This window comes from Talpa europaea (genome assembly GCF_964194135.1).
Source record: "Talpa europaea genome assembly, chromosome: 5".
Lineage (NCBI taxonomy): Eukaryota > Metazoa > Chordata > Mammalia > Eulipotyphla > Talpidae > Talpa > Talpa europaea.
Window position 1 is genome coordinate 122,243,162 of NC_140071.1, and position 13,804 is coordinate 122,256,965.

The 13,804-nt window shown below is 36.5% G+C and overlaps 1 protein-coding gene and 1 pseudogene across 2 annotated transcripts in view; one reads left to right on the plus strand and one right to left on the minus strand.

The window, feature by feature from the left end:
* The window catches only part of RFC1 (replication factor C subunit 1), a gene marked incomplete at both ends in the record, with an annotated part of 60,713 nt that overhangs the window by 37,038 nt on the left and 9,871 nt on the right, over positions 1–13,804 (plus strand). The window contains 8 exons of the mRNA XM_084233015.1: positions 1,215–1,302; positions 2,149–2,429; positions 5,020–5,127; positions 6,196–6,375; positions 7,487–7,591; positions 9,266–9,668; positions 11,232–11,344; positions 13,090–13,204. Of these exons, the coding sequence (XP_084089141.1) occupies positions 1,215–1,302; positions 2,149–2,429; positions 5,020–5,127; positions 6,196–6,375; positions 7,487–7,591; positions 9,266–9,668; positions 11,232–11,344; positions 13,090–13,204 (1,393 nt within the window). The remainder of the gene's footprint in view (positions 1–1,214; positions 1,303–2,148; positions 2,430–5,019; positions 5,128–6,195; positions 6,376–7,486; positions 7,592–9,265; positions 9,669–11,231; positions 11,345–13,089; positions 13,205–13,804) is intronic.
* LOC311171219 (selenoprotein K-like) lies at positions 12,437–12,836 on the minus strand (annotated as a pseudogene). The gene is made up of 2 exons: positions 12,820–12,836; positions 12,437–12,719 (listed from the first exon to the last, which is right to left on the minus strand). The product of its transcript is annotated as a selenoprotein K-like (transcript).

The window sequence follows — 13,804 nt, forward strand, 5'->3', positions numbered from 1 at the left end:
ACTTCTAAAAAAAGGTTGACAGAGCCAAAGCCATGCAGAGCCCTTTTGTTCAGTGAGTTTCTTACTCTGTCACGGAGGGATTCTGAACATACCTGCTCAGAAAATAATGTTGATTCAGATTCCTGTGAAACATGGATTCAGTGACTTTGATGTTACTCACTATCTCTTTGTGAAGCACAATCTTGCTACTTTTAATAACTACCTTTAAGATCTTCATTAGAACAGTGTCAAATTATAATTGAGTGTATTTTTGAGTCAAGAAAAATCTTTTAAAAGCATCAAGATTTTTTTCACTTGACTTCCAAATAATTAGCTCTATTTCTGTTCAATCATATTCTACTAATATAATTGTTAATATATCTGAATATTTAAAAGAATTATATAGCAGACGATGTAAGACAATAGGAATTAGTGGGACTTTAGGGCTTCTGAAGTAACTCAGATTGTAATTACTTTGAAAAAATACTGTGTCACACACCCTCTTTGTAAAAATGGAGTTTTGAAGGAACGGTGGAGAAAATGGACATTTTTCCCTCTTTCGTAAGTGTACTTTTTTCCTTTTGAGCTTTAGAGTGTTTTGATTTTGGGCCTCCCTGGTGGTGCAAGGGGTTAAGCACTGCACTGTGAAGCAATCTGCAGCCTCTGCAGCATGAGTTCGATCCCTGGTGGCCAGGGAGCAACCCACATGGTGAAGCAGACCTTTCCTGCTTGCCCGCTGCTCCCCTCAGCAGTGTATTTCAGTCAGTCTGCCTGTTCTGTGTGCTGTCTCTGGTGAATCTTCTCACCGCCTGCATCTCTAGCCTGTACCCCAGCTCTTGTATGCATAAATAAATAAATCTTAAAAAAAATGAGTGTTTTAATTTTAGGGTTAGATTTTAGTCTTTAACTTTGTAATACAAACAGTCTGAGAATTGAGATGAGAATAGAGGCAAGGCTTTCATCTCACAAGTTAGGAATAACTGGGATGGATTTTTAATAGAAATATTTTTTATATGCTTTTATCTGTTTCCTCACCTGTAGAGTAAAAGGTAATAAATCATGTCTTATTAACCCCAGAACTTTTATGAATGAATAAAATAAAATATATTGTCCTGCAACTTTGTAAAGTGGCTCTTAATCTTAAAATTAAAACTTTAGTTAAATAAAACTTTGGTGCATTTTGTGGTGATCATTTTCCTACTGTTTATCATTTAACATTTTTTAAATTTGCTTAGGCTCGAAGGGACACAGAAGAGAGAGAAACGTTTTCCTCTGTTCAAGCAAATTTAAGTAAAGCAGAAAAACATAAATATCCTCGTAAAGGTAATATTAGCAGATAAAAAGTAAGCTAGAACATTTCTAGAAGAAAATTAGTGACAGCCTTATTTCAACATTCTAGTCAAGAATTTTCTTTATCATTATGCAGATAAAACAACCCAAGGCTATTAAAGCATGTTCTACTGAGATATTTTGAAAGCTACTTGGATAATATCTTGTAGAGAATGCTCATCTATTCTGATTATCATGAGAAATGTATGACAGCTTTTAGCTTCATGTTAATTTCCAAGTACAGTAGAGCATGTGGACTTCACTATCTGAAATCAGGGAACTGGATCTTCTTAGCTTTTCATTTGAGAGTTAACCTCACAGAGGTCCAGATTATCCTAAGCCCTTTTGCTGATTGTCAATAGTTATTCTTTTTATTGTCTTAATAGCTAATACCTGTTACTGTAGATGGCCTTAATCCTATAAGTAAATTTCTTCTTTTAGTACCTTTACTCTTGAAATCTCAGGATTTTGGGCTTTTAGACTACATTAAAATTGCAGAATTTTTGTGTGCCCTATTCTATTTAGTAAGTGTTCTCTTTGTAAATTTAGCTCATTGATATTGTTCATGTCCTTAAATGCAGTTTACCATATTTTTCAGCTAATGAGAACTTTATATTTAAAAAGATAATCTCTTAATTTGTACTGGTTATACAAAGAAGTAATGTAAAAGTATTTCATTAAAAAATGTGCTGTACAAACAAAAGAATTAACATCTTGGTGTAAACATTATGAAATTGCCTTACATTATTCACCATTAAGATTACTCAGTTGAAATAATCTTCATGTGGGTATCATTTTCCAAAACAACAATCACAATCTTTTCTCTCTTTCTAATAAAAGCAGAACAATTTTCAGATGAAAGAAAGAACTGTAGTCCTAAGAAGCAAATTAAATATGAAAGTTCAAAAGAATCTCAGCAACATCCCAAGTCATCAGCTCATAAAATAGGAGAACCATCTTCTCCAAAAGCCAGTACTAAACTGGCACTTCTGAAGAAAAAAGGAGAGAGTGCTTATAAAGAAGCAGAGCCTTTAGCCTCAAAAAGAAAAGAAAATGCTATTGAATTGAAAGGAGAGACAAAAACACCCAAGAAAACCAAAAATTCTCCAGCTAAAAAGGAGGTAGTAAATTTTTGAAAGTGTGTACTATTCGGGGGGCTTTGTGTTGATCTGAGCTTGATTGTTTTCAGGTTTCTAATTTTATAAATCATTATAGTACTTTAAGATACCATGTTATTTAGAAGTTTTTGCAGAATATAGGTTATTAGCTACCCATTATTTATGGAATGTAATTGTATATCAGATACTGTTCTTACACAGACAGTATTTCATGCAGTCTTCACAACAATCTATTAGATGTTTAATTGTATGTTTAAAGAAGGAAATGGCCCGAAAGAGTTTGATTTCTAAGATGATCCACCTAGTAAGTAGGAGAGCTAGCTTTGAATTCTGGTTCTCAGAGGCCCAAAAAAAGCAGTGTAATATGGTGACTTATGGATCCAGAAGCCAGTTTTGGATCATAGCCATGCCTCTGAACGGACGGAACTTTGGTCTGGTTACTTCCCATCTTTTTGCTTTGGTTTCCTCATTTGTAAAATAGGATAATAATAGAACCTAGTGAATTAATACACTTAAACCACTTAGAACAGGACCTTGCTACATATGTGGTATGTAAGTTTGCATCTGTCCTGCTTGTACTTTTTTTCACTTTGTATGAGTATTGAGATACAGAAATCATCAAATGAAAAAACAGTGAAGTAATGCAGAACTGTTTTCAAATAAAGTGAATGGTTTTAGAATTTCCAAGTTGGAACTACCTTAGCTTCATAATGAAAAACCACTATTCCTTCAAGCTTCTTAGGTACTTAGAATTAAAAGCATAATATTGTCTATTTTAACTGCTCATCAGCATTATTTTTTAGTGCAGAACAATGAAATGGTAATGATTTCAAGATGTTTTTGTTTATGGTCATTGCTCATAATGAATATGCTTAAGGGAACAATTAACTTTTTGGTATCAGATTTTTCTTCACTAAATACTTATATCTGAATTTTTTTCTTCAGGCATACTAAATGTGCTCAGTTTATCAAAGCCTGTCTATTTTTGTTAACAGAGGAAAAAAATCTTCAGATGATACTGTTATGTTTTCATTGTATTTTTCACAGTATTTTTTTCAAAGTCTGAATAGAAATGATTCAGACAACTTTCACTTAAAATCAGTTTTGGGAGCATCAACGTCTTTAATAAATTCATTTTATCTCAGTTAAATTATTTTGATTTCATCAGTGGATGCACCTCAAAGTTATTTTACAAGTTGTTTGTAATTCATAATTATTTTTCCTAGAATTAATATTATAAATGAATAATTTTTCCACTTTGGTACGCATTGAACTTTCCTGTGAAGCTTGTTAAAAACATGATTTCCCAGAGCAGATGTCTGGGCAACTATATTTCACTAAGCCCCTCAGATAATTGAAAGTACACCAACATTGAGAACAACTGTTAAAAAGCCCTGGTTAGTTTCCAGGACCAATCTGTAATGACTTATTTAACTTTCAACATAAACAAAATAGATTACTTATTTTGTTGATTGAATTTTGTATATAGAAGTGGTATTTTATCTATGTAAAGGGATTTGAGGTGGCTTACAAGCTGAAATAACGTAAAATAAAGACCATTCTGTAGCTGTTCTTATCAGATTTATCTGATTCTCCCCCACCCCCCACCCATCTCTGCATCAGAAACTTAAAGGTGTGTCTAGACTATATACTTTGAAAACTTCCCCCAGCATTTTCTGAGATATAGTCATTTTCTGAGATAATAGGTAAAATCCTCTGAGAGAAATGAAATGGGAGCCATTAAACCTAGAAGGGAGATTGATGGAATATAGAATGTGTCTGCTTTTTTGAGTAAAGCATGTCTCTTGTTTGAGCCAGATGTTAATGTGAATCCATGGATTCTCAGAGTAGAGTGCTCCTATCATAGCCCCAGGGGTATAGGGCAGTGTTTTAGGGGATGTGCAAAGTCATAGCATAAGTACATTTACCTAGGAGAAATTTAATGTTTTCCATTAAAATACTCATGGATGGGGGCCTCCCTGGTGGCACAGGGGTTGAAGTCTCAGTACTATCAAGCTATCACCAGCCATTGTGATATGAGTTCGATCCCCAGCCAAGTTGCTAACCCACATGGTACAGCAGGCCTTTCCTGTCTTACCTGCTGCTCCCCTCAGCAGTGTATTTCAGTCAATCTGCCTGTTTTGCTCCCCACTCTGTCTCTGGTGAATCCTCTCAACCCCTGCACCTCTGGCCTAGACCCCAGTTCTTGTATGCATAAATAAATAAAATCTTTTTTTAAAAATAAATGTATTATGGAATATAATTTAAAATATATTATGGAATATAATTTAAAATTCATATGAATTATTGAAATAACATGCACATTTTTGTTTTTTTTGGCTTGGGTCTGAGAACGGATTATGCATCTATTTTGCCTGGGGTATGTGGCTTTAGAGAGAATGGAAAGGTTTTGAGAAGGGCTAATTGAGGGATGTTGTAAACCAGGTATATATTAATTAAAGAGTACTTGTGTAGCTAAAAATGTTAATTTCAGGACCAAACACAGTAGTGACTTACTGTTTATCCATGTGTATTTTTTAATTTTCTATGAACTTTGTATGGTTTTGTTGAATTGCCTTCCTTTTCTCCAAAGTCTGTAAGTCCTGAAGATTCTGAAAAGAGACGGACTAACTATCAGGCTTATCGAAGCTACTTGAATCGAGAAGGTCCCAAAGCTCTAGGCTCCAAAGAAATACCAAAGGTGAGTACACAGGGCCTTAGACTAACTGTGGGTCCATAGATGATGTATTTACCATGTTTACAGTAGCAGAGAGTTATTTAAAAATTAACAGCATAAAATTCTTAATCTCCATCTTTGTGGTATCTGATTTATTAGGGATGTTTGGTCACGTTGTGAATCACTGCTTGACACTCCAGGCTATTTTGAATTTGTTGAGATTTTAAGTACCCAAATTGTTCTCAACACTATTCTAATCCTAGGATCTGAAAGTCTAAAGGAAACTTGAGATGTTAGTCAAATTCTTACTTGTGAGCAGATTCATTTGTTTTGTTTTTCTTCCAAGAAAGATTCATTATCTATGTGTGGTAGTCCTTAACTTTTGTTCAGCTGCTGCCTTTCAAGCCTATTTTAAGTCTATGTTGATTTCAATTTTCTATTCAAAGATTAAGAAGTAACTTGGAATGATTTTTCATTTTGCTTGATTGTATCATTTTATTGAAATATTGCAAAAAAAAGCCTCTATACATGATTTTAATTGAGATTAGATGTGTTCTCCATCTTGCTCTCATTGGCCATTGTCCTTTGTATTATCAAGTTATCTTTCCTACCGAGGTAATTTGATGCTGCTCTAGGTTACTGGAAGGTTGTTAGATTTATTGTCATAGGGTAAACAGAGAAGAACAGAAACTCAAACTTGTTTAGCTTTTCAGAATCAAAACTTTCCTTTTTTTAATAATAGCAAGAAATTCTGTAGGTGGATTGCTTTTGCTTATTTACTTAAAATTCTACAAGTTAACTAGTTGTTTAAATATTTTAAAAAATAATGAAAATAGTACAATGGGTAATTTCAATAAGCTTTGCTGTTTTGAATGTATATTTTATTGCTTACTTTGTAAGTTTATTAAATGTCTGCCTCCATAAAAGTTTGATTTCAAGTTCTGCTTATTTGCTGTACATTTCCAGCAAATTTTTCATGCTGAGATTATGATGTCAAATGAGAAAAATCAACTTCCTACTGTTTTGATGCCAAATATTTCTTTGGAAAGCTACCATGTAATTTCCTCTCTGCTTGAACATTTTGGTTTTTAGGGAGCTGAAAATTGCTTGGAAGGCCTTACATTTGTAATCACAGGAGTGCTGGAGTCCATTGAGCGAGATGAGGCCAAGTCTCTAATTGAGCGTTATGGAGGAAAAGTAACAGGAAATGTCAGCAAGAAAACAAGCTACCTTGTCATGGGTCGTGATAGTGGTCAGTCTAAGAGTGATAAGGTAGGTGCTGCTGTCTTCTCCATACAGGGAAGAGCTGCTTGCCTTTTCAGGCTTCTGATGTGATTAGGGGTAGCTGTGCCCTTTTATACAGTTAAATGAAGAAAGAAAAGGGGAAAGTAATTTCTTTCTCATAGGTGTCACTGGTTTAGACCCCAGGATTTTGGTTTTCCAATTAAAGGCACAGTTCTGATTTACTTGACTTTCTTAGTGTAGTATTCTAGCTTAAGTCTTTTTGAAGATAGAGGTGGTTTTCTCTTTCTTCCAGTGCTAAGCATCCTGTATATGCTACTGTAGACTCCATCTTAAGCTATTTTATTGGACACTTTTAGGAATGTTGAGTGGGGTTGTGTTTAGCTCCAAATAACAGAATATTTGACCTTGGTTTAAACAAAAAATTGCTTACTTTCCTCATCTAACAAGAATTCCAGAGGTAGGAAGTTATTGGGGGTGGCTTAGCAGCTAGGTAATGTGGCTCGGCTATTTCATCCTCCACCTCTGTCCTTAATTATATTAGATTTATTTAGCCTTTGTGCATATTGCCCTGTGTTGCAGTATTATCTGCAGTTGTAGACTTAATGGTCTGCATTCAAGGCAAGAAAAAAACAGTGGCATGGTAGCATTTTAGCTGTGATTCCCCTTCAGAAACATCTCTTACAAAATTCCACTTAGTCTCACTAGTGCTGTCACATGGCCATTCAAAGCTATAAGGAAGATTGGAGAAAATGAGGACTTTTCTGATTTTTGACCAGTTGTAGGCCATCATTCTCAGAGATGGATGTGTTGGAGTTCCTTTAGCAAGGCAGGAGGTAGTTGACAATGTCTGCCATGAGTCAGCCTTGGGAGAGGATGTGGAGAGCTGGACTTCTGCCCTAGTGACTTTGACTCTTTTAGGAAAAAGGGAAAGGCACAGCAGTCCACTAAAGTGGTCATGTGGCAACTCATCACTCTTGAGGGATCTATCTGTCATTTTCTTTTTAATGAATATGTTTGATATTCCAATATTATCTAATTTACAAATGTGGGTTTTTACCTCCTAATCAGCCGTAGTATCTTTTTTTTTTAACCAGCAGTTAAAGATGAAGTTTTAATGATTTGTGTTTTTAATCAACAGGCAGCAGCCTTGGGGACAAATATTATTGATGAAGATGGCCTTTTGAATCTCATTCGAACTATGCCAGGCAAGAAGTCCAAGTATGAAATAGCAGTTGAAGCTGAGGTCTGTTTAAAATGAACTTGATTTATTTACGTTGGTATATAGCAACCTTCCTGTGTCATAGAGACATTTCTTGGGCAGATACAGGTTTGCTCGCTAAACAATTGACTTTCCCTTCTACAACAAATGAACCTACCTTGAGCAACAAGTCTCTGCTTCAGGATGTCTTTGGTGTATTTCCTTACCTTTCGCAAGGGAAGATAGGCAAGGACAATATAGTACATTTACGTAACTACTTACTAAATTTTCCATGTTTCTCTTTGCTTGTAAAGGTTATTGCTTAAGAGTTGTTTAAAGGGTTATGTTATGGATCTCACTGTGGTAAATCATTTTCAATGAGAACTGCATTAGGACTTCTTCAGTTGACATAGAAACCTGGCCCATGTTAGCTTTAGCAAAGAGAGAAAAATGTTGACTCATGTAGCTAAACAGTGGGCAGGGTGTTTAGTGTAGTAACTGCTGAATCTTGAAATCATAGTGCACTTGTATCCCTTTCAGTTCTGTCTCTGTGCTTCTCCTAGCATCAGCCCATTCCCACTCTATATAGGTTTATTCCACATCCAGGACACAGGGGCGTCAGCAGCACAAATTCCAGTTAGAAAATTCCTAGGGAATGACTTGGATGGGACTGTCACCCGCTGTCCCCAATGTTAACAACTTATATAACCATAGTACATTGATACTGTACTGCTAACTACTTGTTATTCGAACTTCACATTTTCCTTTATCTTTTTTTATTTAGGATTCCACACACAATTCTAATGGTTGTATCTTCTTCTTTTCCTCCAGTGTATGATAGTTCCTTAGTCTGTCTTTTTATGAACTTGACTTAGTTGGTTTGTAGAATATTTTGGGGTTTTTTTGATGTTATCTCACAATTGGGTTGGGGTTATGTATTTTTGGTGAGAATGCAACAGGAATGCTGTTGTATCTTCTCAGTGTGTCTTATCAGACGTACATGATGTGATTAGTATCTCTTATTATTGGTGATTTTAACTTTGATTACTTTGTTAAGATGATGTCTGTCGTTTTCTCTACTAGTAGAGTGACTGCTTCTTTTTTTAATTGATGATTGTCTAATAAGTGATGTTGAACATTTTTTTCATATGCCTATTGCCATTTGCATTTTTTCTTTGGAGAAGTGTCTTTTTAAGCTCTTCTTTCCATTTTTTGACTTAATTGTTTATTTTGAGTTGTGTAAGCTCTTTGTAGATCTTTGATATCAGTCTGTTATCGGTTGTATGGTGTGCAAATATTTTCTCCCATTCTGTAGGATGTCTCTTTGTTTTGGTTACTGTCTCTTTTACTGAATAGAAGTTTTTTAGTGTAATACAGCATTAACTTTTAATTAGTCAGAAAACTGTAAATTCTCTTAATCCTTAACCTATTTTCTTCATACTGATGCTGGAATACTATTACTACTTTAAAAGTGAGAAAAGAAATCTATTCTCACTTTTTAAAAATTGTATTTGGGTCCTTTTTGGTGTGACTGTTTATTTTTAGGAAGTTTGTGGAAAGTGGTGATTTCCACACACTGCAGGGTTCATTGTAAATGGACAAGTCGAGGTTGCATAGCTCACTTGTATATCTTCTCTTGCCTCTGAAATACATTTATCAGGATAGAAATTCTGTATATCTCATCAGGTTTCTTTTTTCCCCTCTTTTGCAATTTTTAAGATGAAGAAAGAGAAGTCCAAATTGGAGCGAACACCCCCAAAAAACAACCAAGGAAAAAGAAAAATTAGTCCAACAAAGAAGGAATCAGGATCTAAAAAGAACAAAGTGACTCCCCAAAGAGACAGCTCTATAAAGTCAATAAAAAAGGAACCAAATGTGTTTCGGAAAGGCCTGTACTTCAAGGAACAGGTGGCTGAGGAGACAGATGGTGGTGGTATCAGGGCTGGGAATTTGGCTGATGGCAGCGGTGAAAACAAAGTAGAAAATTTGCTCTGGGTGGATAAATATAAGCCAACCTCACTCAAGACCATAATTGGACAGCAAGGTGATCAGAGCTGTGCCAACAAGCTCCTACGCTGGCTCCAAAACTGGCACAAGAGTCCATCCGAAGATAAGAAACACGGTGATTTTACAGCTTCATTCATTTGTGTGTGTCTGTCACCATGTAATTGCTCGGTTGTACATATGTGAGGAAGTCTAATAGTTGGTTCATTCATCTCTCAACAAGCATTTATTGAGAACTTGCTCTGAGTCCTGGTGGTACACTAAACTCTAGAAGTGCTGTTGTGAACATAACACAATCCCTCTAGCACCTACACTCAGCGAGGGAGACATATGAACCAGCAGTTAAAATGCATTATGCTAAGTACTGTAAACAAGGGTAAGTATAGGATGCAAAGGGAATGCAGGTGTGAGGTCAGGAGTGGGGCTATGTGCTCTCATCCTTGCAGGGAAGAAGCTCTGAGCTCATACTTGAAAACCAAGAAAGGTTTAGCAAGGTGAAGTGGGGGTGGGATGGGGCAGGTGTTGAGTGGGAGAAAGTACATGTACCAAGATATGAAGATAATTGAGAGCAAGATTGCTGAACGTACTAGGGGGACTTACAGGAGGGCTGCAAGTAAAAAGCCAAGGTTTGCTTACAAAATAGCAGCCTAAAAAATTCCAGTGGCATGTTGGCTTTTGGTAGGCCTGACGGGTCTGAGCTGTGCTCATTTCTGTCGTTTGCTGTGTTTTTGCCATGGAAAATGAATAGTCCAAAGTATTATCGGAACTGAGATTTTGGATCACAAATGTTAGTAGTATTTCCTTGAGCTTCAACCACAGGGATATTGTGTGAGAAAAGTTCCAAAAATGATGAGCAACTTGTTAATGCCTAGGTGGTCACGAGACTTTGGAGACAATGCCCATATATTTATATCAGATACTGTAACTGTACTGATACAAGGCTAACTTTGATTCCTTTTTCCTAAGCTACATAAAATCTACCTTAAATTAGAGTGTATGTACTTTATGTGCCTGGAGAAGACTTTTTAAGGATTCAGGTGAATGATGGTCCCTGTACCCAGGCTCTGGGCAGTGGGTCTAACCACCTCTCTCTGTCATTGTGTGTGTTGGTGCATGCTTGTGTGCAGGGACCCAGCTGATAAGGGGAGGAAGAATGTTCAGGTATTGAGCAGTGCAAAAATAGTTGCAGGCCCTATATTTTCAATTCATTCTTTCTGTGATTGTGCTCGTTAACATTTGTTGCTCAGCATGTTCATCTTCATGACATGTCTACCCAGGCACATAACTCCTGTTACCCTCACTTTACAAAGAAGGAAACAGGCACAGAGGGATTAAGTCACTTCTGGAGTTTTTCAGGTGGGTGAGGATGGTGTTAGGATTAGAATCCAAGTAGTCCGCTCTCTGACTTGTGCTTTTCTAGGAAAGGAAATGTCTAAATTATTTTTTCAAATCAAAGTTTTAAGGTTTTTTTTTTTTTTTTTCTTTCTTTTTCATTTTGGGTAGCAGTAAGGTAGGAAAAAAATTCACTAAATGCTCTACAAATTTTTCTATTTTGTAGAAAATATTCTGCAAATTTAGAACTACATTGGAGAACTGCTTTCAATGCTAAGTTTATGCATAATTATTCTTCATTTTCTATTAGGTAATATAGGTTAACACTCTGGATCTTCTTTTTTCCCAGCAGCAAAGTTTGGTAAATTTGCTGGAAAAGATGATGGCTCTAGTTTTAAAGCAGCGTTGCTCTCAGGCCCGCCAGGTGTTGGCAAAACAACCACTGCTTCTCTGGTTTGTCAGGTAGGTATTTTGTTGGAAAGGTTAACTTAGGAGTGGCTATTTATAGGAGGGAGGGAGCGCGGGAGGGAGGGAGGGAGGGTTTGAGTGTGTGTTTGTCTGTTTGTGTGTCTGTATGTGTGTGTGCAAAAGATATATATGCTTTCCTAAAATTAAAACTTTAGAATTTGCCTTGGTTCTTGGGATATTTGTCATTTACATCCTTTACTTTACTATCGTTCATTATAATAGACTCTATTTACTTGTGTACCAGGCAATGTGCTAAGTCCTTAAGTATATTATTTTATAGATAATGTACCTTACAGACCCCTTCAGATAAAAATATTTCATATATCCTTGTAATAATTTTGTGTACCAAATTCTGTGTACTGAATATATGTGCTGTTGCCATCCTCATGTGACAAATGAAATGGACTTAGGAGGTGGTGGCACTGTGAACAAATTCAGGTAGTCTGACTCTTGACCTTTATGGGGTCTTGTCTGTGCTATTGTTGGCTGAGACACTAGAGTAAGCCAGAGTTCATGTGTCAGAATGGTATGAAATGGTATCAGAATGATAAAATGAGGTATTTTAAGCTTATTGCTGGGTTTTCCACTTTCTGCCTCCTGAGATGAACTTCCATGGTTTAAGAAGAAGATTTTATATTGGGTTAGTTTGACAAAGAATGATTTGAAATTATAATTTGTCTTTCAGAGTTAAAAATTACCTTTTTATATCTTGGATTATTTTATTTTTTAAACTGAATCCAGCTTTATTTCTCTTCCAATTCAGAGTTTGTTTTAATTATAAAGATGAGAAGTCACTTTTATAACCTAAAAATATTTCCTGATTAAAACTGCATTAATAATTTCATAAACAATGCAAAAAAGATGAGACAAACCAGCACATTTATCGAACTGCATATCAGTCATGCCATATCCCGTGCAGGGAATTCCCAGCACAACCTCATTCATCTGTGAGTCATAGAGCAATTCTTGCTTAGTAGACGATGCATTCATCTACTCATCCAGCGTGTCAGCCTCCTCTCCTTGATGGGTTCCCTCTGCTGTGAACGTGAATGTTCAGTTGTCTGTTTCTTGGAGTAGACATTTTCTTCATCTCCCAGCCATTGGAGGAGGCCTAGGGCCACGAAGATGATTAATTTGACTCTTTCTTCTGGGGGATTTCGCGGTAACCCTCTTCCATCGTATTATCTGGAATCAGATGAGTTTCCATAGCTTCTTTTTCACATCTTGCTGAAGCAGAGTTCTGAAAAATAAAACCACGAACTCAGCTGTTCCCCAGAAGAAATCTGTTTTCAAAGAAAATCTCCATGGAAATTGACTGCGGCTATTCAACACTTGTCCATTTGAGATGTAAACCGTATTGTTTCTTGTTCTTCTCCAGGGAGACTCTTAGGTTGTCTTATCTTGCACTGAAATCTGGGCGTATATTTAATTCTGTGTAGGACTTTAAGAAGCAAACATAGTGAAATTGCTTGTTCAATGTACTCATAATTAATGATTTATTGGTTAAGGTTTAACACACACAGTCGTGTGTGTTTAAATGTGTTTGTGTGATGTGTATTTTTAAAATCCCTTTAATTATTGTGAGGCAGAGTGTAGTTAATATCATTATCTGTTTCATGCTTTGTTTTTTTACACATAGTTCCTGTGTGATTTTTCTAACCTTTCTCCTTAATTGCACTGTTTTTTTGGGGGAGGGGAATTAATAATTTGTAATAGTAATGACTTCACATTTTGATTAGGAATTGGGATATAACTATGTGGAACTGAATGCAAGTGACACGCGGAGCAAGAACAGTTTGAAGGAAATTGTTGCTGAATCGCTTAATAATACCAGCATCAAAGGCTTTTATTCAAGTATGTGGCTTTTTGAACTATTTTTTTGGCTATGTAAGAAAGACAAGTTCATTTTAATATTCACTAACCAATTTTGAGCACTGCTGTGTGTCAGGCACCCTGCTAAATCCTGGAGCTATTGAGAGAAAAAAACCTCTGATGTGACTCTTAGAGGACACTCATAGAAATACCTGAGAATGTGATAAAAATGCCCAACTTTAAACCCTGTCACGGTCACCTGAATTCTTGGTACTTTCAACAGTAAAAAATCACTTAAAAAAGGTGTTGCTTAAGAAGTGTCACTCTTGGGCCTCCCCGGTGGCGCAGCGGTTGAGCGCTGGCTTGAGAAGCTGCCCGCGGCCTTTGCGGTGCCGGTTGGATCCCCGGCTGCTCCCCGGCCACCGGAGGAGGGTCCCACATGGCGCGCAGACCTCTCCTGCCGCCCGCTGCTCCCCTCAGCAGTGTACTTCGGTCCTTCTGCCTGCTCTGCTCCCTGCTCTGGTGAATTCTCTCACCCTCCCGCGCTTCTGACTGTACCCATTGCATGTATAAAACAAACAAACAAACAAAACAAAATGAATAAAACATGCCTCTATAAGAAAATAAAAAAAAAAAAAAAAA